Source organism: Dysidea avara, chromosome 10 (genome assembly GCF_963678975.1).
Source record: "Dysidea avara chromosome 10, odDysAvar1.4, whole genome shotgun sequence".
In the NCBI taxonomy this organism is placed as follows: domain Eukaryota; kingdom Metazoa; phylum Porifera; class Demospongiae; order Dictyoceratida; family Dysideidae; genus Dysidea; species Dysidea avara.
The window spans coordinates 29012685-29039219 of NC_089281.1; the positions used below are offsets into that span (position 1 = coordinate 29012685).

A 26535-nucleotide genomic window follows, 5' to 3' on the forward strand; every position below is an offset into this window, starting at 1 on the left:
ACTTAGTTGCAATGATTTACACAAGTTAACTCCTTGTTCACAATTGAGTGTATATATATCAGTATAGATGTATCTTCACATTTAAAATCTGTGTCAAAGCTGAATCAAGTCTTGAAAAGGGGAACGGACTTCATGCATAGTTAGATAGATTGTGAAATCAAGTCAAGAAAGGACTGAGGTTAATGGTTCACTTTTAACAGCAACACCATGTCATTAAATGGTTGGTACTATCAATGCAACAACTTCTTTGCTGCTTCTGTGACTTTCATTTCAGTTTGTGTTTGCCAGCCCCTGGCAGCCAGCCTGTATGGCCAGCTTTGGGGCTTATATACTTTATTTCTTGGCTATACATGCAGGAAAATTTAGATTATTTTTTCTTAAATTTTAAGTTAATGATATCAATTCAGGTTGAGTAACCGCATGTTTTATCAGATAGGTTTAAATCAAAAAATTGTTTCAAATATTGGAATAGCATTATTATAAGATACAGTAATAATGAGGATTAATTTAGATAATATCCACTCAGAATGCTACAGTAAACTAGAGTATATGCTCTAGTGACAAAACTTGTTGAAATAATTGTGAATGGACTTAGATAAGTGAGCAAGACCTGACCGGTGGCAGGGAAGATTAGGTTTCAGTTAGACTTATTTATAACATAATTGGCAGCCCCTTTTCTTCATTCATATACTAGGCATTGTAGTTATTTGATCACAGTAACCACATCTAAGAGTGAATCATTTCTTGTATACGTACAATGTCTAACAACAAAGCACTTGCAAAGTCTTATAGTTTAAAACTTGTTCTGTGATATTTAATAGTTACAAGACAGACGAATCCTGGTATAAGTGATATATGCCACTCAGGTCTGCTCACCTAATAGGTGAAGGAAGTAGTGTTGGGCGATATATCGATATTATATCGTATCGTTTGATTTTTTGCTGATATCGAAAAGTATCGATATATTTTACAGAATCCGATATTTCGATACGATACATCACGTGATCTGAATTTAATTTTAAAATGCATTTTAGCTTATTTAATTGTTAATTGTAGCTTTCCATTACCTTCAGCAATTTTCAAATCACTATTACTCTTGTGTATGTGGGCGGGGAATCTCCATTGTGTATAGCTATAGCTACCTACTATCAAATTATGTAAGAAAACTGGCAATTTACATGAACAAATAATGTTACAATATCGTATCGAAAAGTATCAATATCGGTCAATTTTAGTCAATATCGTATTGATATCGTATCGTTCTGAAAATCCTGATATCGCCCATCACTAGAAGGAAGACAAACCTGCATTCACCACATTACTTTTATACAGAGATTTGCAAACATCGATTGTGGGCTTAAATTGTGGGCACAAAAAAGAATGATTGTGAGTTTTGTTGGTTGTAGTGACGCCATTTGTAACCAAATAACTACTTTGTGGATGCCTAAAGTAACTTAAGGTGTTAAAATAAGTACTTAGGAGTATAGGTTGAGAATGTCTGAACCATCTTGTCATGTGGTTGAAATGTGCTGCGTAGAAAAACGATTCCTACATTGCAAAAACGATTATTTAGTGATGCCTAGCAACTGAATTATGCAATGCTGACTCACTCAATTATTCCTTCAGGAAATTGTCTAGAGTCTATGCTAAACTCAAACCCACAATGCAAAATTTTAAGCAACTTTAAAGAATCAAAGGGAACTGATGCTGCCTCAGCATCAAAGGCAGGGCTATATCATATCACCCTAACCACAGGGCGCCCTGTGATCAGGGAAATACATGAACTATAGCCTTGTGGTTTCCTTTGATCTGAGGTGTCAAAGATATCTAAATAACTAAATGAGCATATCCTACTTACTAACCACATAGAAGGTATAATTTATTACCAGGTATCTTGGTTTACATGACTGCTATATTTACATTCCATGCTGGAGCAATGTTATTTTGACCAAATAAGCTTAAAGAATACAGCTATTAGCCTAAAACTTCAAATGTCCATAACTTTTTTCCCAAAGAGGATTTTGGATTTATTCCCAGAAAATTCTTTATCTAATAATACCAACTTATTTACTTATGGTTATCGTCATTTTTTTTTACCTTCAACAACCAAGCTAACGATATTATGTACTGTGACCCTTGGGGTTGGCTTCCTGAGTATCCTAATTAATACAGTGGCTATGCATGTTACAGTAAATAACTGGACATAACAAAACTGTAGCCAGTACTATAGACACTGTCAAGAGAATTATGGGCTCTTGCTATAAATAAAAGGGCCATATATAATAGATGGTTTGCTTGGGAGAGCCAATATACTAATAACTCTATAAGACTTTCTTTATATAATAGTATTAATTTAGTACCACATTTAGATACTAAATAATGCTACATTTGGGTATAAACTTCGGTAAAATCTGGGATGGATCTGTTTTTCAAAATGGTCATCATAATACACCTATATAGACTAAATGTCAAGTTTTATACTTATACCCACCTAAAACCTAAGTCAAAGAGTAAACATGAGCCTAGCCTGGTGAAATTTAGTTTAGTTATATCTATGGTGAAGTCAGTAAAACTGACTTATAAGTAGCTAATAACTACAGCTAGTTCGTTTGTACTAAGGTAACAAAGTAAAATACAATTCTGAAAGCAACTATTGCAATCTCTCAACTATAGCTGAATCTTTCTATTCTTTGTGCAGCAATTTCCTTAAGTCTCTCTGACTCTACAGGACCAGTTCTCTTTACCATACTATGAAACACTGACTGTTGTTTCTGTAGGAGGTTGAAGGGAGTATCAAACTCTATCACTTTACCAGAAGATAAAACCTACAAATCAACAACATCTATACAATTATTCACTATCATCCTAACCCACCAGTACTCTATCAGAATCCATTATTGTTTCCAATCGATGAGCAATAGTAAGGATGGTACAATGGTTGAACTTCTTGCGGATCATCTCCTGAATTATACCATCCGTTCTGCACTCAATACATGTCACCATCATATCTCATAATATCTTAGTGACTCACATTAGGTCAACATTTGCAGTTGCTTCATCAATCACAAGAATCTTGTTTCTCCTCAATAGTGCTCTTGCTAGACACATCAACTGTCTCTGACCCACACTAAAGTTAGAACCAGCTTCGGACACTTGTGATTCTAACCCATTCTCCAAATTACTTATCACCTCCTTCAGTTGTACCTGAATGTAGTGATTAGCTACAATTGTTATATCATCTCAACAAACCTCTTCCAATGCATCCCATAGTTGGTGATCTTCAAGTTCATTGAATGGGTCCAAGTTATACCTCACAGTTCCACTGAACAGTACTGGGTCCTGTATCATACACACACTAGTCTAAATCTCACTACAATATACACAACACATCACCTGTGGAATAATTGACATCTTTTTACGAAGATTGTGTAGTCCTATGTCTGTTATTTGTATTCCATCAATTTTAACCACTCCTTCTGGTTCTGCTAATCTAAACAATGCTTCCAAGATTGAAGACTTGCCAGCTCCAGTCCTACCCACAATACCAACCTAATATATAATGTACACACACAACTTGTCACAGTCTAATAGTAATTAGTTATCAACCTTTTCACATGATTCAATTCTAAAAGATATTGACTTCAACACATAGGGATAATCAATGGCATATTTAAATTTAGTGTTGTGAAGTTCAATTACTCCTTTGTCAGGCCATTGAAGAGGAGGAGCTTTGTCATGTGGAACAGTCTCCAGTTCTGCTTCACTTTCTAGTTGACCATAAGCCATGACTCTCTCCACTGATACCATCTACAATATGCAGGCAACATACGTATGTGATAGCGATGGTATACATACATGACCTCAAACTTCCTTACCAGACTCTCCACTTCAGCACTTATATGAATGCCATATTTAAACAGTTGCAATAATGCTACAATATATGCTAGTGAGAGACCCACTAGCCCTGGATCAAGACCTATATAGTATTGATAGCAAGATATATGTAAAATATGTGCTTACTATCAGCCAAGGGAACTGCACTCAATACTACAATAGCAAGAAAACTAGCATTGATAAGATCAACTCTCAGACCAAACCATCGATTAGTAGCAATATACAAGTACCATCCTTTGGTGTGTTCATTGAGGTAATAGTGTAGGTTATTAGAAAACTTCTCCTCCTCCTTATAAGCTCTAATAGTAGACAGGCCTTGAATAGTGGATGAGATGTGAGAATATAGTGGACTACGAGCTGCAAAGAAATGCCATATATTTCATCAATTTTGGACAAAGAACTATATCACAGTACTTACCAAGTGCCTCCAATCTCTTAATACTTCTTGACGTGTGTAAGAAGAACCATCGAAATATCAATTGTATTATAAGAACGGCAGTAGCAGGAATAAACAACCAGTAGTTGGCTGCACATGCCACCACAATGATTGTTACAGATTTCATAATAAGCTATACATACACATAGTCAAGCATGTAATTGGACATCATAAAGTGTGAATACTAACAGTAATAAACTGAAGAAAGTAATATGGTAATACATTATCCATAACTCCAATATCCTTTGAAAGTCTGTTTAGTACTCGTCCTGTCAAAATACATTTTTCATACACATTCACGTCATGTAATATTGTAATAGATATTCTCAGGAAATTTATGACTCCCAGAGTTAACAGGCTTTCAGATTTCTTTCAGGTCCCTATAGTGAGACAAATTAGCTTACCAACTGGGTTAGTGTCGAAAAAAAATACTGGTGTCCTCAAGATAGCTCTAAACATGTGGTTGTGTAAGTTACGCGATGCAGCAATACAAATCAGAAAAGTAAGCACTGTTCTTAGTGTGACAAGAGAAATGGAGCTTAGTACAATTCCACCATAAACACCAATCCTCTGGTTAGTAGTCAAATCATATGAATCTCTATCTGATGAATTGTCACTGTCCACACCACATGAATCACCTCCACTTGTCCTAACACCACAAATGATTATAATATTCTCCATAGAACTGTACTAGTTCTATGGCAAAAACTATATAAGGTCTTACCAATTAGACAACCACCAATCAGCTGCTACTATGTTAACCTATGTTAGGTACTGACTGTACAGTATATTCATACACTAATTTTAATGCTCTGTACCTCAGCTATTATAAAGAGAAAGAGAAACAGAGATATAAATAATAGGCTTCCTGCTCCTTCTTGCAGATAAAGATAGTACATTCTGCTAGAAATAGTTCCATGTGCTCTTTCCTCCTCTGGTGCAACATTGAGTTTATTCTTTAAAAAAGGCAATTAAAAGGATGCTAGTGAGTAAGAGCATTTACTGTACATGGAGTATGTACATACCTCCTGGTTAATTTCTGTATCATCATAAAGAGAATAATTTGATGGTGTAGTGCATACTGATACTTTATCAAATTCTGATAGAAACTTTTGATCAGGATGTACTTCTGAGCTACTATGCACTATTGCACTCTGCAGTGTTAGGAAGTTGGAACCACTCTTCAGATGATCATCCATTTCTTCTGTTACATCATCACACTCCTCTACTACAATATCTGGGGCTACTAAATCTGTTGATTTTCTATTATCCTCTACATCATCAAATAGTTCAGTAGGGTCAACACCACTTGATGTTAACTCCTCATAATTTCCATACCCTTGTACACACCCCTACTTAACATGCAAATAACAACATTATCATCACTTTGTCTAGTTCAACACACAAACCTCCTTCAGTACTAGAATACGATCTGCATGTTCCGCATATTGTAACTGATGGGTCACTAAGATCACCAACTTATCAGCTAACACTCCACATATACACCTTATAATCATAACACTACTAACATCTATAATCCATTACTACATTAAACATTCTATACCCATCAAACAGGTGTCTGCTCACTGCAGCATCTACTGCACTCAGAGGATCATCCAACAACATGATGTCACTGTCCCTGTACACAGCCCTACACACAACAAATTACACCATCACTGCTTCTCACATGGTCTACACACACCTGGCAAGATTCACTCTAGCCTTCTGACCACCACTAAGGTTCACTCCTCGTTCTCCTATCAAAGTCTCATCACCAAATGGCATCTCATCAATGTCCTATATAGCTACTACGGTGTCTATGGGTATATAATGGTAAAGTTTTACCTTCACTAGACAACAGCACTCCACTACTCTGTTATACCAAGCCTCATCATGATCTTGTCCAAATAAAATATTTTCTCTTATTGTTCCAGAAAATATCCATGGATCCTGACTTGCATAAGATACACTACCCTCAATGTCTACTGACCCATCCAATGCTTCTAGTTCTCTCAGTAGACACTGCAGTATTGATGACTATAGTAGCAGTAAAGTATGATGGAGATCAGTTAGAGTAGTCAACTAGTACACAACACACCTTTCCTGATCCCACTGGACCAACTACTGCCAGTAACCTGTTTGACTATATCATCATCTTATAATCTCACTTGACTGTCTACCAACTAAACACCTCACCTGATCTACACTGAAGTTGATGTCTTTTAAAACAACTTTCTTTCTATCCTATAAACATACACACATGAAGATACTGTATATGTTGTTAAACTCTAACATGTGTCCAGGATGCTGTTAGATTATTGACTATGACCCTGGGAGTTACTCCATTGGACAATGATCCATGTCCACTATCACTGTTGGCATCTTCATTAACAGCCATTGGATTAGGAAGCACATAAGAAGTATCATTCAGTTTGCTATTTGTAGACTCAGTGTTAGCTTTTGATTCACAAAGTTCTGGTAGCAACAATAGTCGCTGTAATGTGAAAATTACTAAATACACATACAAACTGAACAGGCAGTTTTATTAACCTGTATCCGTTGCATTGCTACCTTCATTTCTGATATGCTCAATAATAAACGAATTACCAATTCAACAAAATAAGCACTTGAAAAGTACATGAGTGAAATAAATGTGAATACTTTTTTTGCAGTCAAGACATTACCAGAAGCAGTATAAGTTGAAATGGTCACAAAGTTGAGAATATTTAATGAAACAATGAAGAATGCGAAGTTGCAAGCTCGGATCATGCTAGCCTGTGTGATAAATCTACTTTCTTTCCTAAAGTTTGGATACAGATATACATTCACATATATTTACAGGCAAGTGCACTAACTTTCTGATCTTCTTCACATATTCATGGAATGCCCACTCCCAGGCATACATCTTGATCAGTCTCATACCACTGATGATCTCATTCATCACTCTCACTCTCTTGTCTGTCACTTTAGCTGCCTTTAACCTACAAATTTAACCATGCAGTGTTAAACTAAGATTTAATTCATGTTACACACTTCCATCTGGAATAAAAACGAGCCAGTATATACTGAAGTGGAGGCTGAAGTAGTATTATTGATATAGCTACCAAGCAACTTGGTCCCACTTCTCTCCATAGCAAGTAGATGACAATAGGAAGACCCAGTGGCACAAGCCACACTCCATGGATGAACAGGAATCCCTACACAAATTAACAGGAAAAAGTAAACTTTATAAAAGTACATTTCAAGACACACAGTAGTGTGTCATGTGGCCAAGAAAGCCGGCAACCACACCATAAGTATATTTACAGGAAGAAAGAAAACAGCTTTTTCATGCGTGCATAGCTCCTTGGCCCCTTCTCCAAAGCACACCATTTTTGCATTATAGCTGTCCCCCAGGTAGGGTACACCACACACCAAATTTTCAACAGCCATTTGAAAGATATGGGTGTTCAAAATTTCGTTTCAATTTCTTTGTTTTTTTCTTCTTCTTATGCCATATGGGAGCTACGGGGGCTTTGATTTCTTTTTGCACACTTTACAAAAATTGCTATAAAATGCAAATGTGTACCTCGATTGCCTCGATCTTTGGCACAAATGAAGAGCGTGTGATGGTGGATTCATGTACCAAGTTTGTTGTGAATATGAGGAATATTCAAGGAGTTATGAGCATTTATTCACGTAAAAAATATCAAACTTCTGTCATGACTACAGGGTAAACTGAGTATAGAAATATCTTGATAATTGGTGTGCAGATAGGCTGATCATTGTAGCAGTGCCTTTTGGTAGTTTGAATAGGAATAGAGTCACAGCGACAAAGTTATAAAGTAAAAACCAAGCAAGTGTAAAATCACGGGATTGAGTTACTCTATTAGAGCAGTCACCATGGGGTAAAAAAGATGTGCAAAAAATGTCGGAAAAAAAACAACTTACCAGAGTTCGAACCAGGAACCTCCATACCTAACACCTGCATCCTTAACCACTGAACCACTGCTACCTTGACTGATCACTTCACTTAATTTCTGCTTTATAAATGAAATTTCTAGGTGAAATCTGCTTATAATCAAACGTTTGTAATTTCATAGATCTACCAACAGAAGGACTAGATTGTTCTAGAACGTTCTATGTATGTTCTATTAGAAGTCCTCAAAAATGTGCACTCTATTAGAGTATTACAATTATGCTATCAAATACTAAATTAAATCATGCAATGAAATACATTTATAAGTCTGTCCTCAATAATCATCATTGTATCTACATAGAAAAGGAGAAATGTGAGTAAAAACAAACCTCAAAGTCAGCCATAGGCTGGTTTTGGGGCCTTATAAAGTACAAAAATTATTGAAATCTGCACAAAAACAGCCAAGCTGTGAAAAAATGGTGCACCATTTTTTCACAGCTTGGCTGTTTTTGTGTGGATATATAGATAACATTACTATCACTGCAAAAGCAGTTTTATAGTCTTTCCAGCTTATTCACAACTCAATGCTTAATTGACTTGTGGGAAAACTTTTATTTTGGCTTGGTAAACCCACCATGTGTATAGTACCATGAGACTTGGTTGCTCTATTATGTGAGGATTTATGAGTGTTCAAACTTGGAAACCTATGTGCATTTTGAATTCATGTACTGACTGTATTGAATCGATGAACATCATTGGAGGCAAGGTTCACAATATGTCCAATGGATATCTGTCCAATGCTAGAGTACTTTAGCCTCAGAATCTATGATGATAATATTATAGTTTATACTAAGTATAACACCTTACCTTATGGTATATGGCTCCTGTCGTGATGATTCGCATATGCATGCCAGTGGTGTAACCAGTGTGGAATCCCCATCCATGTACTAATACCACACACATCACTCCCAAAATCATCGCAACAGCATACAAATAAGCATCTCTGGTAGCATTATTAATTTCCTCCTGTTTGGATGTAATAGAGTCATTTGTACTGCTCATATTTCTCAGTAAAGTTAGTTCATCTTCCAGTGTCCTCTTCATACAAAAGTATTGTGACAAATATCCCACAAGAATACTTTGACCAACAACAAGGCTAAACTGCAATGAATGATATATTGATAGTGTCAGCTACTGCTTTCTATATTTATTAGCTTGCCATCCTCCTATACAGTTATAGTACACTATAAGTGAGGAGAAGGGCCCTTGCTTGGCTAAGCCCACCCTCCTCAATATGAGATCTGGAATTTCTAGGTGTATTTATTGAATACAGGGGCAGTTCTAGAAAATTTACTGACTGGTTTTCAACTCCAGTAGAAAGAACCATACAAGTGCCATGGCCTACTCTTGCTGGAAGATCCAGGAAAATTTCATTATTCCAGGCCCTTACAGAAAGATTTAAGCCATAACAAAGCACTCACAACACTTGAAAACACAAATATGATAATTATTTTAGAGACACTTAACACAATTGAAAATACTGAAGCTTTCGTGACAAAGGTGAGTACTTTGTGATTTTACTTTGCGCAATACAAAATCTCTTGCTTATAATTACTATGGCTGTTCTATTAAAATGATCTTCCCATTGGCTGGTTTAAGGAAATCAGTGAGGACCATTGAATAGAGTAGTTGCTGGAATTATGGGACAAGAAGTATAAATGGGTCATATAACTTATAGCAAGTTTAGTGAGAAGATTTAAAAATAAAATATGATACTTATCCAGTGGCGTAGCTACCATTGAGGCAACCAAGGCAGCTGCCTAGGTAAAAATGCTCAACGACAGGCTGAGCAGGCCTGCATGAGTTTTGGCACCCCGGATTTTCTACCTAAACGTTGCTAGACAGCATTACTGCACCACACATAATAGAATCTATGGCTGTAGCACTAAGCAGGGCTGGAAGGCCATGGTGACACAGTACTGGACCACTTTCAGCTACTCAGTTGAATTCAGTTGTAAAAAGATCGAGATACTCTAATAGAGCAGTCATCGTAATAATTATACTCTAATAGAGCATTCAGTACAGATTATAGCCACTATTCTCATTACACTGCTTGGTCTAATTCATTTATATTTATGTTAATTTGCATTACTTTTCAAAAGTTCCAATGAGTCAACTGCATGGTATTGCATTGAGCTAATTGTTCATGCATATCATATGCATTAGCAGTTACAATCAAAAATATAGCCTCCACATGCCATTTCAAAGCATATGTTTTCAAATTTTCCTTGAGGGAGCATGCCTCCAGACTCCCTAGCTTGACATGCTTAGCACATGCAGTTGAGCATCACATGAAAGTCTGACTTAAACATCACATCAAATCAATAAAAAGTAGTGTGCATGACTATGACCTCCATTGCAGTCCATGGATGACCTGAACACTCAAAATATCTCCGGGGTAAGCTGTGTTGAATGCAATTAAACTAGTCTAATAATTGAAGCATGGGAGCTATACTGTAACGTTAACTAAGCTGGAGCATTATTTATGGCATGTAGAAAAACGCTCAGAATCTTTCTTCCATCCAACCAGATAGTCAACCTGCAAATGCTGTACCACCCACACTTGAAAGTAATTTTGTGAATCAGTTGAGTCAGAAGCAGACCCTCTCAATTAGATCAATGCAGCATAAACTTTGCCTCAGTAAAAATTTTTTCCTGGCTACGCCACTGCTTATCCACACAAAAAAAAGCCATGTTGTAAAAAGGTGCAGCTCTGAATATTTATTTATTGATTTATTATTACTGTGTCAACTTCGCAAGCAAAGATTTTACCCGGGGGGGAGGGGGGACATTTATGCAATTACAATTGATTAATTTGATTCTTAAATTGTTCAGTAGAGGTAATTTCTTTGATGTGATTAGGTAAGTTATTCCAGATATTACAAGCATTAGGTCCAAACGAGTGCTGATAAGTGTCTGTTCTTGCAAATGGAACTAAAATATCATTCGCATGAGATCTTGTTGTGATGGTGGATTCTGCTGTTGTGGTATTAGATGAAATGATGTCACTGAGTGGGACACATGTCAAGTTATGAATGATCTTAAAAATGAAACACAAATGGAAGTTATGTCTATGTTGTTGCCAACCAAGTTGTATAGCCTGTATGGGTGAAAAAGTTGTAAAATCAAAAGTGGCAGCCAAGAAATGGCTGCAATGATGTTAAAGCTAATCAATTTTAATAATGGCTATTAAAATTTATTAGCCAATTGCAAGAAATGGCTGCAATGTTGATAATAAATTATAATAATGGCTATACATTATTAGCATTAACATCATTGCAAGGCTGCTTTTTTCACCCTGGTTTGCACTCTTTTTTACAGTTTGGCTGTTTTGTGTAGATTTAATATCTTTGTACTCTATAAGGTCCCAAAATGCAATAGGCTGGCTTTGGAACCAAGTGGTTGAGAATTTGGGTGCTCAGCATGGAGGTCCCTGGTTCAAACTTTGACAAGCCTTGATTACTTTGATGATGGGTGGTGTTGCTCCTACAGTTGATATGAACGGACTAGTACTGGGGGATATAGAGAGATTACTATGTCCCACAATCAATTGTCACTACTATTTTGAACAAGCTAACTCATAAGTGGAAGACTACCAGCATGTCTACCATGCCAAACTATGGCAAAATAAATGTAAGCTGATTAAAAGTTATTTTGTGTCTGTATGGGTTGTTAGTATGTTGTATAGCATGAGTTAATTTAGATACATGGTGTCATACAGTACGATAGTACTGTACGATAGTACTGTATGATACTACTGTAGTAGGGACCACAAAAGCTTGGGCATGGTCCATGCAAAAATCACCCAAAAACCACCCTCACTTTTCCCTGACAACAATGAAGCAGTATTGGTTAGGTAAAACTAAGCCCAAACAAGCTTCAGATTGACCCAAAATGCTTTCAACAAGTTGCTATGAAATTCAGAACAAAAATTAAATGGAATTTTCTACTGACTGACTGAGTAACTGACAGATACCTTCAGACAATCATAACTTGATAACGGCTAAGGCCATAGGCTTGATTTTTTCACTGTTCGATGTCACTTCAGCTGGACACATGCCTTTTGGCATACTGCAGTATGTACAATGCAGTCTTCATGCATATACCAGTGTCCTCCTTTGTGCCCCATTCATCTTTGCTGACAGAGAAAGGTGTCAGTTTGGCGGTAACATATTATGATGGCTTCTCTTCGTAACAGAAATCATCCGTATTTTTCATAGTGGCTACTTTGATTGCAGAGATGCTTTTCGAACAGTTCTTGATTTGTAATGCTGTGTAACTGGTTGAACATAGCTGACAACGAAGCATAATGGGTACTTCATTTTTCAGACAATAATTGATAGCTGGGGTGTGCGGTGCCATCTTTTTCTTTTGATGCAGTATGCGTGGATTCACCAGTCATAATAATTTTATTACAAAAATAGTTAACAGACAAGTACATAAAAAATAACTAGAATAGGGACCATAGCACACTGATAAAAAGTACTGAAACAAGCTGGAGTAGTGCACAATATTCACAGCAAAACAATAACAAGTGTTATATCCCTACTGTGCACTTCCATTATGGTATCTTGAGCACAGTAGGGATATAACACTTCTTATTGCTTTACTATCGTACACTACTCCAGCTTGTTTCAGTACTTTTTATCAATGTGCTATGGTCCCTACTCTAGTTGAAAATTCCAAAATTTTTTGTGTACTTGTATATTAGGGATCATGGAGGTCTGGCCAAACATATCACCCATAAACCAGCTTCACAATACCAGTATTGGTTAGGTATAACCAAGCTCAAAAGTGTCTTCAGTATGACATTGAATACTTCCAGTAGGTAGCTACAAATATATTTTTAAACTGTTTGATGGAATTTTCTACTGACTGACTAACTGCCTGCCTGATGCCTTCAGAAAAGCATAACTCGATAATGGCTAAGGCTATGGGCTTGATTTTTTCACTGTTTGACATCGCTTCATCCCTAGTTTTGCCTTTTGGCATACCGCAGTATGTAAAATGCATGCATTATCAACTTACCTTTGTCCTCCTTTGTGTTTTATTTCTTTTTGCTGATTGCCCAAGGTGTCCATTCACAGTAGCACGATGCATGGCTTCCCATTTGTAGTATTGCTAGGACCGCATCACATACAGCCAAGTACATGTACAAATGGGACAAACTAACAGCAGGGCAAGGCATATACTATGTAGCTAGCACACTATGGTCAGAATAAGCTACTCTCGTAATGCAATATAAACATCACTCATATAACAGTATTACGTTATTGCATGGCACCAGCATGGTTTTCTAAGCTGGTAATTAACTGTAGATGTGACTGCTACAACAGAATTAAAAATTAGAAACTGATTGTTATAATTTTATTAGGATAAGTGACTGCTCTATTAGAGTATATTCAATCTAAGCACGTCTACAAGATTAACACACACAACTTAGCTTTTAGTGATTTAATTTTTTGTAGAACTATTAGGTAGCTAACCAAACACAACAATTAAAAGTATGTACGCTAAAATGAATGCTCTATTAGAGTATTTCGATTGTACAGTATTTTATAAGAGACTTACTTACAGCCTTCTTACAATAGCTATTTTGCAAGTGATATTTTTCCAACAAGCTGCTGAAACCCACCATTAGTGGTATTTAATAAGTTGCCTGTAAACAACCAGTCTTGATAAAACACGTGTGATCTGATTAATTAACACTAACCCACTGTACATCTGCTTTCCAACTCGCCATCTCTCTAGGATCTGTCATCTCTCTCTGATCGATGAGCAAACAAACGCGTACCCACAATGGAACACATGTCACGTGCTAAGATGTTTTGATCAGTGTTAAATAGAATCATCGTACCTTTTTATATCACCTCCACGAAAACACCAGCCCATTATATGATTGTCTCTTTGTTCAACATGGATTCTATTCCCAGTGAGTGTGAAGCCTTAGGCCTTGTAGTTTTCTCAAACATTATTTATTATTTATTAATTATTTATGATGTAATTTTAACCACATTTCTTATTATTCTTAGTACTTGGTTGTATAATTATTATTACTAGGACCGGGTTACATACAACCAAGTACATATACCAACGTGACAACCTACCCATAGGGCTTGTATAAACAATACGTCATATTCAGCACTCAGAGCAGTGGGTATGCTGGCAGAAATGATATGCATGCATACACAGGAAAGTGATGTCAGAAAATCACAATACTAAAATGTAGTTTACACAAAAAAACGAACGAACTATAGTGGCATTAACTGATTTGTTTATATAGTAGGTGTGAGATGTCTCTGAAGATGACTCAATCAAAAAGTATGGCCACTATGCATGACAAGGCGGTGAAGGCCAGTACAATCAACCCCCCCCATATGGCACAGACTAAAGACAACTAGTGTAGTGCTCAGTGGTATTAAAATTTGAATACATAGTATATATTAGTAACAGGAAATTATCGCAGTATTGGTATGTAGTTAGCTTGATATAGTGACTATTGCATCATTTCTTGGGCCTATTATGAATGGGTATGCATCCCAAAAACCAAAGAATGTAGTTCAGTACAAGTAGGCAGGTGCTTGTAATGTGGCAACCTCAGTGTTTGATTAGGGTGTGGCTTGCTAAACCATCAACAAATTGAGAAATTAAACACCAAAGACTGCATTTAAAGCAATCCTATACTGGTATTTCGATATACCAGTTATCAAAGACTGTCATGGTATGATAACCGGTTATGTTAATTTTAGAGATTTACCGATAATTGGATTGGTGATCGGATCAGCTGCTGATATGGTAATTTCAACCATATCGATAATTGGCACAAACACTTTGAGAACCGATATCACTACTGATAGTTTGCATGGAAAATACGAGTACCATTATTTGCAGCAATAAAATCCCTTTTTGCTCACTACAAACAAATAGAAAGCCTCTCTATGCTATTCCATCAAAATGCTAAGTTACAAGCAGCCATACAACTGCATGTGTAAGTACTGCTATTTGTGTTAAATGTTCTTAGCCAAATCTTTTGAAAACAGTAGCTTTTACACTTTAAGAATAAAGAGATGCACAGTGGCGGATCTAGGATTTTTAAAAGGGGGTTTCTGAAAATTGGTATAGCTGAATGAGGCATCTGATGACATCTCTGCAGAAATTTTAAGATTTTAGAAGCTCTGAGATCAGATTTTAGGCTACTTTTAGTTAGCAATTACAAAAGATCCAATGCTTTAACCCGTGCTTTAAACTGTAAATACTATAGCTAATTATAGGGAAAAGATGATGACTATAAGCTCTAGCTTTGCTCTATTAGAGTAGTTACTTGACTGCTCTATTAGAGTATCTCTATCGTTTTAATGCTGTACAGAACACATTCACTTCCCAAGTACTTTAAATTAATACAATTATGGAATAATGTTATAGGCTCTATATCTAACTACTGGAATTGTTGAAACCATGACTAAATCAGTAGAAGGTGGAACTCGTGTATACAAACTGCAATATCCTGGCTGTGTAAGTATATTTGTGTTGTAAAAGTGAAGAGGGTTTAACAACTATAAATGGTGTCAGTTAAGTGCAGCTGTATATTACTGAAATACAGTGGTATATATAGTTGTTTGATATGACAAATTGTCAGCACAACAAAGTTTATGTATTTAGACTGCCACTGAGTTAAGGGGGTTTCTGTTGAAACCCCAGAAACCCATCTAGATCCACCACTGCTGCACCACAGGAAAGCTAAACTGATAATCTGTGTATAGTAGCCATCTTATAAATAACCAAAACATGGAGTAATAGTCCATTTTCAATAAGCAACCAAGGAATCTAATTAAATTTATGGCTTCCCTGCTTTCTAGATTATGCACACAGATGACATCATATGTGAGCGATAATTATACTGCTACATACTAAAGTCTTGCTTCATGGCAGGGGCAGTGGAGCAGGCCAAAGAGTGAGGGAGCCAGGCCAGATGTAAGATGAAGACCAAAAAAAAGTAACCACCTGCTGACAATAGCTTCCCTACACCAAATATATCTCCTTATTTATAACTACACATGCATAGCTAAGTAGCTTGTATCTAGATCCTGACTGTTCTATTAGAGTATCTCGATCTTTTCTTGCGAACATTGTCCCATAAAAGTGGGCCCTGGCCCCCTGTCTCCACCGCCTATGGTAGTCTCGTGCCCAGCCAGGCTCACACTAATGCGCAAATGCCAATGCTCAAGTTTCTTGGGCCCGGAAGTGTGATCCAGCCAAAATATTGGCTGGCCAATCAGAATCGAGGAGTTGTACAATCACATGAATGTATTATTTATTAGACGTTACTCTCTTAGGCTATTCAAGACATTTTGTTGTCAAGTTGTTTTTTCCAGTCTCACCTTGTGAATCATGACTTGACATTTCACAAGAAATGATACACTATCCTCTTCTAATACGATAAATGAAGAAATTGCATTAAGTAAATGCCCTATTTTGAGTTTTACTTTATTCCTAGCCATTTTCAAATGGTATTTCAGTGTTTTAAAATGCAACTCCTCGATTGGCCAGCCAATATTTTGGCTGGGTTGCATTTCCGGGCCTAAGAAACTCGAGCATTGTCACCAGATGGTGTTTGCACATTAGTGCGAGCCCAGCTGGGCATGAGACTATGCCTATGGTTTGTGGTATGAACCACCAACATGGATTGGCTTATAGAGTACTCCTTAAAGTTTATAAAGTTTCATAGCGGTCACCAATCAGACTGTGAATGATGCCCAAGTAACATGCGTAGAAAGAGAAGGCTGAAATACATCAGAGCCATTGGAAAATATGGTTTTGAGGTTAAAATAAAGTACTTCACTAAAGAGAAAGGCTAGACCAGTAAGGAAGGTTACCAGAAACAATAGAACAAAGAAAACATCAATTACTAATCTCTAATTTATGGTTAGATAAAGGCAAACACCACTATCAACGCTATCACATGTGAAAACTAGGTTTACTCAGTTGGCGAAGCAATACAGCACTTGTTAATGACTACAAGGCCAGAAATCATTCAAACTTTTCACCACTAAGTGTCTATTATTATTATTATTATTATTATTATTGGTACTGAGCAGACAGCACAGCTAATATGCTCAGGAAAAAAAGCAATCACAAAATGAATTTAGCTACGTAGTTACAAAGATTACAGTTATTGAGTCCCATACAATGTTTGCAGTTCTGCCAAAAAAGAGTCAGTATTGTTGCACTCAATTATGGTAGATGGTAAGTTGTTCCAATCCTTAATTGATCTGAAAAGAGCCTGCTAAAGACAACTCGCGCACTAATGATGTCATAATTAACAGGTCACCAGTATCGCTGCACTGATGTTATCTTCATTTGTGGTCCCAGCACTATTCAACAAGAATCAATTAGTAGAGTGGTTCCAGAAGCTTCTGAAAACCAGTATCACTAATTGCCACACCAAAGTGTACTGGATTAACAGCTAATCAAAAGTGATGTCAAAATACCTTGGAGCCTATGGAAAACAGGCTTTTGCTGCTAACTTTAAGTACTCCAGTAAAGCCATACAAGAAGTCAAAAAGTGCACTGCATATTTTAGCCTTATTGAAAATGGGCTATCCAGACAAGAGAGCATGTATTAAAATATTTGTGGTGCTTAATTGTCTGGGTTGCATAATAGAGGCCATACCACCTTAACCAGGTATAGTTGTGCCTTAACAGCCTTATAGTTACATCACTGTTTTTTTCTAAAATCATTAGAATATGCATCATGCAGTAGCTACACCTGTAGTTCTATTTGATTTACACTTTACAGACTATACAATAATCGGATTGGTATAATAATATTGGTATCAGCTCGTTTAGGTATAGATTAATCGGATATCGTTACAACTGAAAAATCCTTATCAGTACACTTCTAGTTAATTTATCATGATAAATGGTATTGCCGATATAATATCGCTGAACACTAAAACCAACTGGTAGCTAAGTGCCAGTACATCAGTGGTGTGGCTGACATGTGCACACTATGTGCATACACAACATTATCTACTATATGTTGTGAAATGTGTATGCATAGTGTTATAGACTGTGATCACTGTGCCAATGCAATAGTGGCCTCTAGTTACAACAGAGTTTATTGTGATCGTTCATGACTGGTGTCTCTTTGTTTTAGGACAGCTTCATCCTTCACCTGGCTTGCTAATAAAATGATTCTCAACCATCAAGTTGCTAACAATACATTGCTGCATACACTACTGCTTTAATATGTATGTCATCTATGGCTCAGAAACAATGCCTTACAGACCATTGGCAACCGCAGAAAATAATTCCAGCTAGCAAGCCAGGTGAAGTACAAAGCACAGTAAAAATGTATAAAACATTGAACTAGTACATGCACCAACTTTGCAACCTACCCATTGGGCATGTATAAACAGTGCCATAGCCAGCACTCAGAGCAGTGCGTGTTCCTATGAAAATGATACGTATGCATACGTACACAGGCAAGGGGGCTTTACTGGCATCAGAAAATCATAATACTAACAATAATTATTCGAACTTGCACAAAAAAGCTATAGTGGTATTAATTGATTTGTTTATGTTGTAGGTGTGACATGTCTCTGAAGATGAGTCAGCAATGAAGTGACACAACAAGGTGGTGGAAGTGACACAACAAGGTGGTGGAAGTGACACAACAAGGTGGTGGAAGTGACACAACAAGGTGGTGGAAGTGACACAACAAGGTGGTGGAAGTGACACAACAAGGTGGTGGAAGTGACACAACAAGGTGGTGGAAGTGACACAACAAGGTGGTGAAGGAAAAACTGGCATATGTTCCCAATCAAGCCAATATGGCACAATAGACTCTGGAGTGCACTGGTGATGTGCCAGTAAATCAGCGGTGTGGCATTGGCATAGCGATCACAGTCTATAATGTTATGCATACACAACATACAGGAGATAGTTACATATTGTTGCATATGCAGCAATGCATCTTCTTGTTGATTGCAGATTATTGGCAATAGAATATATATTAGTAGCTAAAGGAGAAAAAAAAATTCCAGCTAGCAAGCCAGGTGAAGAATGAAGATGTATGATACAATTAAAGTAAAACATTGAAACATACTCTTTACCTTGTTGTTCACGAACGCATCAACTGGTCTCCGAGCTGGTAGCTATCAATCAGCTGGTTGTTTATACTGATGCCTGGAGCGCATATGCTGGACTCAAAATACACAGTTACAAACATTAAAACATACTTGTAATCTTGCTGTTTACGTGTAAAGTGGCCTCTGGCTCTCCTGCAATCACTCGCAGACGTTTGCTAATCTTCTCCTTCACGAATTCGGAAATTAAAGCATGGGTGTGGTACTGGGTGTTATATAGAATTACATGTACGTTAAAGTCATCAGCACGAACAGGTGTCATTATTATATGGTTGTGCCTTTGTTCACAGGCGAATCTATCCCCAGTTAGTGGCCTCGTACTTTTCTCAAACATTAATTATTATTTATTAATTATTTTTATTTATGACATAATTTTAACCACATTTCATATTATTGTTAGTACTTGGTTTGTGTGTGATTATAATGCACAGGTGTAATTATAAAAGTGTCTAAATTATTACAAAACTTGGTGTATGTTAACAATGTTCTAGATTGTTTCATAGTTTAAACACTGAAAGGAATAAGAAAAGTTTAAAACTGTCCACTCTAGTATTTAGTTGATAGCCACTTCATAGAAAGGAGGGAATGGGAGTTAAACAATCATCCGGAATATCAACCAAATAATGAAGAATGATTTTATACAGCATTTGCAATTTTAATTTATTTCTTCTGCTCTGCAGGTTGGGTAGATCAAGATCAGTCAACATTGTGGTAACACAGAAAAGTCTTTATAACACATTCTTACGGCAGATCTACTAATCGATGATGTTAACACGTGTGTGTGGGTCCCAGACTGTGGAAGAGTACTCCACAAACTATTGCCTTTGTAAATGTAACTATGGGAAGGCAATGATAAAGATTACTATACAAGAGTGCATTAACTCCAGTGGCTATACAGGGGCGGATCCAGGAGCTGACAAGGGGAGGGGCACAAACAGGCAAAGGTGGGTCAGTAGGGAGAGCCAGATTCACTTGTCAGTTGCTGCATTTTTGAAGCAACAAATAATCATCTCTTAGTAGTGTCTCACTGTTGATTATAGCCATTTGGCCTTTGTAGATGGTTGTGAAGTCTTAAAATCTTGTTTAAAAGGCTATGAATGTATTAAACAACAACAACATGATAATTATTTTCTGAGGTGTTTAGCATGCACAGGGAACAATTTCATTGCTAGTTTCACTTTGGTTTGCTTTGGTTTCTGGTAAATTTGTAATAAATTCTAGTAAAATGTACATATTTTCATAAGTTTTACAAATTGATCTTGCATGGCCTGACATAAAGTTTAGTATTTTAATCAGAAGTATACTATGGCTCCTTCACAAGGTGAGGGGGAGAAAGCCCCATCCTGGATCTGCCATTGCTTTATGTGTTATAAAGACTTTTCTAGATTCTCCAGTGTTTCACAATACTAGCAACTTGTTTTATGGATGTAAGCACGTAACCGGATTGATTGCAGAGGCGTTCTTCATTTGTAATGCTGTGTAATGGGCTGAAAATAGGTGACAATGTAATGGCCATGTTCACTTTTGAGTCAGTAATTGATAGTTGGGGCGCACAAATTGTCCAGTGACACGGAAATACCAAGGAAGTTTCCCGGAACCGGCACCATAATAAAAAGACACAATGTATGCTTTACAATTCAGTCAATTCAATAAAAAAAAACTTTAATAACTCACTCTTCACATCGCTTTTTTTTATTTTTATTTTTTTGTACTGGACAGCCAGTAATTACTGATGCGTCCAGGGGGACCAGCCCCAAGAAAAATCAAATACACACATACATTATGATTAGTTAACTACTTACATACATGCAATTACATTAACTATAAAAATCAACTGATTCTAACTCAATTAAATGGTGGGGTATTTTTCATGGTGGCTGGATTGCAGAGGTGCTTCTTCTGCTGTTCTTCGTTTATAGCACTGTGTAATGGGATAGCTGAAAGCGAAGCATAATGGTCCTTTCACTTTCAAGTCAATAATTGATAGCTGGGGTGCAGGTTCTGCGGTCCTTGGGATTTTGGTGTGTATATAATCAGAACTACTACAAACTTTGTGAAAAAGATAAAACTAATTATTTTCAGCTGGAGTTTATATTTAGCCCAGTAAGTTGCTACCTCTCATTATTCAATGCATACAAGAACGTGGTAAGATACCAACTTAGTCTCTGTATTATACTTCTGTTCATAGCTTTATGGTGAAACACTGTAACAATGAATACTTTGCCAAGATCAGCAGGTTTCCACTGCTAATTGTCTAACTAACATTAAGAGGTACATTACTAATTTCTGTAGCTTCAGATGCAAAATAATAATGGCCACTGATCTCTGCATGTTTTCTACTCTTTGAGATACATTTATGGTGGTTGAAAATTATCATTTCCACATAGTAGTAGTACTGACTATCAGGTTCTGTTTGGAGTTTAAGGCCAAGATGTAGGAGAAATTTACACAAAATTAGGATCTGGCTATATAGCTAGTCCCTTAGGGGGCATCTCCAAACTGATTTTGGTACACTTAACATCATAATGACGTTAAGGGGGAAGGGGGGTTCAGCTCATGACGTTATTAATTTTTATTAAAGCAGTTATAGTGTAAATAGCTAGGAACAGAGAAAGTGATGTGATTAAGCAGCTATACTATTTGTAGGCTCAGGTAAAGAATATAATCTTTTGTGCTTCTATTGTTTTCATATCGTGATGCTAAGGAGGGGGGAGGGGATCTAAAGTTAGCATCATTATGACGTTAAGTGTACCAAAATCAGTTTGGAGATGCCCCCTTAGTTATCTGCTGTCCAAGTACAGATTTAATAAAAGTATGGAAGTATGGAATGGATTTTACAGGTTTCACTAGAGGAGAATGACTGATAATTTCCTTCAATGTCAGTTTTCTGAAGTTGAGTGGTCAAGTAATAACATTATCTATAAATCTTGTTTACATACTTTTAAAGACAATACTATTTTCTTACTTCTGTGCCATACAAAATTCCTTGCAATAAAACCATCCACCAGACACAATGCAACAAAGCAAACCACAGATGAGGCTTGCGACCCTTCTTAGCACGCTCAAGCTCACACATCCAATACCTGTAGGGCGTATATATGCACTGTACCGTTATACATTTTTATCCCTGCTTTGAAGTTATATTCATATACACAGCAAAGTAGCATGTTAGTATAATATCATATGTTGCCATTAGAGAGCACATCACTCACTTTTCAAAGCGCATGTGTAGTTCTTGTGACCTGAACTCCTTTGGTGTAGCATAAAGGTCTTCATGTTTTAGTTCATGTCTAAATCCTTTCCATATCAAGGAGTTTAACCAGCTATAGCATATATATATAAACTAGTATAGATGACATCACCTATTTGTTAAGAATGATTGTACTATTCATATATAGTCTATACAAAACAAGCCTGGGGTTATGGCATTAAGAAATCTTTAAATTATCTGAAGACTACAACATAATCTTATACAGCAGTTGTGATGCAGCTGATAATAGAATCATGCATGCACTTGTGAAAACTACATTCATAAATGGTCAGAATCCTTTTATAGTCAATTGGAAACGAAATACTATAACTGTAACTGACTGATTGGTTTAATTGTAATCTTATTAGCAGGGAATCAGGTATTATAGTGTTAGTGGATAATTGCATTGCTAACCTATATCAACCAAGTCGCAACACAGGTAAACAGGAGCAATTAATATGAATTTTCTTGCTCAAGGAAACATCATCAACAACAAAAAGACATCACCATTACCAAACATTGTTAGCTATATATCTTGAACAACTTACCTTCAAGAGGCAAAGATGTGTTTTGCAAAGGCAGACAGATGAAGACATCCTAGCTGCTTTGGCTAACCGCCATGATACCAGAACAATGTGAGTAAATTTCTTGCTCAACAGGAACTCAGTATATATATAGGCATGAGTGATTAACCTTGCGACTGGCAAGGCGACTGGCACTGAGCCCAGTGCTTGGATATAAAGGTTACACTGACACATACCCAAACATTCTCTCTGTCCGGCAGTCACTCGGCACTCACTATAGCTATTAGCTATGTTAGTTACAGCGGCATGCGTAGCTATGATATAGATATATATACTTCACTATAGGATGCATGCAAACTTACTGGAAAACTAACAGAGAAAACCATCCTGCTTCTTTCTTTCGATTTTCTGCTGGTGACTCGTGGAATTCTGTAGCAGAGATCTTCATGCCAAATCATGAATTGGTCAACTAGTAAAGTCAACACCGCAGCAACGAAGAGAAATTTTCAACCAATAGCGCTACCGATACTAGAATATTACATGTATAGCTATATACGTTGAAAATTTCCGTACTACGAAAATATTCCGTATAGGTTAGCTAGCTACCTGGAATTTATTCCTTACGCAATAGCTACGTGATCGCAGTATATATGTTTGCTAAATTATTTATTTATTTATTATTATTATTATAATTGCAGGACTCTGAAAGAGTATACGTGCAATATAGTATGTAGTTAAGTTAAGTAGTTAAGTAGTTAATTAAGTATAAAAAGAATTATAAATTATAATTTGTTTAAGAAATCAGTAGCAGATCTACGGAATGCTTCAAAGGAATCCAAATTAACAACTGAGTCAGGTGAACTATTCCACAATCTGACAGTAGCTGGGAAGAAACTGTACACGGGGGGAGAACATTTATGCAATTACAATTGATTAATTTGATTCTTAAATTAAGATTGCAAAGAAACAATGGGCGGATGTAGGATTTATAAGGGGGGTAGAGGAGGGGGGGGGGGGGGGGGGGCTAACTCAAGGTACTAATCTCTTGAGTAAAGGCGTGCGAAGCATGCTGGAACCAGGGGGGTCTGGGGGCATGCCCCCCCCCCCCCCCAGAAAATTTTCGAAAATAGATGCTAAAATATATTGCAATTTAGAGACATTTCCACATAAAATTCATATTTCTGCCTGTAGATATTTTATATACTGCCTTTAGATTATAGGTATGGCTCTCTGAAGCATTTTATTAATGGAAAAGTTTGGGTAGGTACAGACAACCAAGCACATGATGCACTCTCTCACAATTGCACAACAACAGTTGCAAATAATGTTGAAAGTGGAAAATTTTTGAAATTTGAATGATATATGAGATTTAATCTGAGAGCATTTTCAATGGAAATTGTGTACCTGAATTAAGTATTGCCATACATATTAACTACACAAGTTAATGAATCAAGCCTTTTATTTTAAACAGACCAATGCACTTCATTGTATGTATAGCCTATAAGTGAAGGCAGATTTGGAAAATTCCATAACAGAACCAACTATATGCTTCCAGTGATGTTCTATTTAATACAGCTAGGCTGAAGTTGCAATTTCAGAGAACCTGAAACCCCCTCTGAAAATTTCTAGATCCGCCCTGGTGACTTCTTATTAATTTTGACACTGCATTTGCAAATTAGTTAGCTAATTCAATACTTTTAAGCTGTGTTTATCTCATTGACATCTATAACAGGTACATGATTCACCCAATCCTTAATTGAGTATACTGCAATATTGTATGATCACATGCTACATAACATTAATAAACTTGGCCAGGTTTGTTTTCAGTGGTCTCACATTTTCAGTATAAAAGTTTCAGGAAACATGCATGGCACACAATGACATTAACTATAGGATCACCTACATGGAAATGAGACTTCCAATCTATATAGCTGCATAGATGCATGCAATCTCCTGAAATTCATCTACACATTGATTCTTAAAAAGAAATCTCCACAATGCACCATGAGAAATTAAAGAACACGTCTACAAACAATTGCTCTTACCATCATTAGAATACTGCTCAACCATCTGGGACCCCTATCATCACACTAGTATTAGTAAACTAGAAATGATTCAACACCGCGCTGCTCGTTTCGTTTTGAACAAACCCTGGCACAGATCTAACCAAAACCATGATAGCATCACAGACATGTTAACCAGTCTTGAATGGCCTACACTTCAAAACAGAAGAACAATTGCTAGACTCACCTTCCTATTCAAGATTGTCAGGAACTTACTAGCAATACCTGATCATTGTTTACCGTCACCAACCCCAGTGTCCTCCACCCGTGCTCAACATCCTCTCAAGCTAACTCAATTGCAAACAAGAGTTGATATGTACAAATACTCCTTCCTCCCTCGAACAATTATTCAATGGAACTCCCTTCAAATTCCTAACATCGACACAATAGATCTTGAAACATTTAAGAACGCTGTAAGTAATATAATATAATGTGTGTTTGTATAATGCTCATTAGCGTGTTGCCCCTAGTGGACTTTGCTAATTAACAATAATAATAATAATAATAATAATAATTGCTTTGAATTAAAGAAACAATCATGCATACATGACTAGCTATATATAACTGATCAAAAGTCTGTACATTTTTTGACTGCTTTATTAGAATATTTTAGTTGCAGAGTGAGCGATAGTCTGGCGCCGCCCGCCCCTTCGCATAAAGTAAGGGTCTGGTGAAATACAGATACTAAATCATTTCTAGCGCCCAGATTCGGCGCTAGCCAATTAGTGCATGCCAATGACGTTCACACAGAAATCGCCTTGGCAACACAATGCTTTTGTTCGATTGAAGTGCAATCATCTGACGTAACAACAATACGTACGCTGTCTAATTGAATTCCTTTTGAAATGATTAGGTATTTGTATTTCACCAGACCCTTACTTTTTGCGAAGGGGCGGGCGGCGCCAGACTAAGTGAGCGACTGCTCTATTAGAGTGTTTCGGTCTTTTAGCCGACGGATAATAATAATAATAATAATAATAAACTTTACAGTGTACATATACCTACATACATACAAGTTGCAGATGTTGGTATGATAGAATTGGGACATATGGCAGCACACTGATGGTCCACTGACATCCTGTGTCAGTGGCCGGAAGCTAAATTGTAGAGTGATTAGGCCACACCAAGTCAAACCTTAGTTTCTGGTCACCCGCCCGCATGGAAAACTGGAACCCCAGTTTATGAGGACTATTATTAATATTACAAGCGCTTAAGTGTACGTGACCAAGGACAGTGATTTTTAAACACTGCAAAAGATCGAGA

General features: G+C 36.8%; 2 protein-coding genes across 2 annotated transcripts in view; both read right to left on the reverse strand.

Annotated features, from left to right (window-relative positions):
- LOC136236891 (ATP-binding cassette sub-family C member 4-like) overlaps positions 1-26535 on the reverse strand; it is a 30837-nt gene that overhangs the window by 1273 nt on the left and 3029 nt on the right. Inside the window, exons 2-27 of the mRNA XM_066027121.1 lie at positions 9096-9326; positions 8962-9051; positions 7364-7527; positions 7186-7311; positions 6881-7130; positions 6624-6824; positions 6527-6574; positions 6429-6473; positions 6176-6367; positions 6033-6127; positions 5895-5981; positions 5740-5836; positions 5356-5682; positions 5149-5286; positions 5055-5092; positions 4735-4979; positions 4520-4599; positions 4313-4463; positions 4021-4251; positions 3876-3976; positions 3607-3807; positions 3394-3549; positions 3250-3339; positions 3032-3204; positions 2875-2980; positions 2745-2825 (exon numbers count right to left, since the gene is read on the reverse strand). Of these exons, the coding sequence (XP_065883193.1) occupies positions 2745-2825; positions 2875-2980; positions 3032-3204; positions 3250-3339; positions 3394-3549; positions 3607-3807; positions 3876-3976; positions 4021-4251; positions 4313-4463; positions 4520-4599; positions 4735-4979; positions 5055-5092; positions 5149-5286; positions 5356-5682; positions 5740-5836; positions 5895-5981; positions 6033-6127; positions 6176-6367; positions 6429-6473; positions 6527-6574; positions 6624-6824; positions 6881-7130; positions 7186-7311; positions 7364-7527; positions 8962-9051; positions 9096-9326 (3744 nt within the window). The remainder of the gene's footprint in view (positions 1-2744; positions 2826-2874; positions 2981-3031; positions 3205-3249; positions 3340-3393; positions 3550-3606; positions 3808-3875; positions 3977-4020; positions 4252-4312; positions 4464-4519; positions 4600-4734; positions 4980-5054; positions 5093-5148; positions 5287-5355; positions 5683-5739; positions 5837-5894; positions 5982-6032; positions 6128-6175; positions 6368-6428; positions 6474-6526; positions 6575-6623; positions 6825-6880; positions 7131-7185; positions 7312-7363; positions 7528-8961; positions 9052-9095; positions 9327-26535) is intronic.
- Positions 2944-26535, reverse strand: part of LOC136268429 (ATP-binding cassette sub-family C member 4-like) — a 73804-nt gene continuing 50212 nt past the window's right edge. Inside the window, exon 28 of the mRNA XM_066063770.1 lies at positions 2944-3008. The gene's annotated coding sequence lies outside the window, so the exon portion shown is untranslated. The remainder of the gene's footprint in view (positions 3009-26535) is intronic.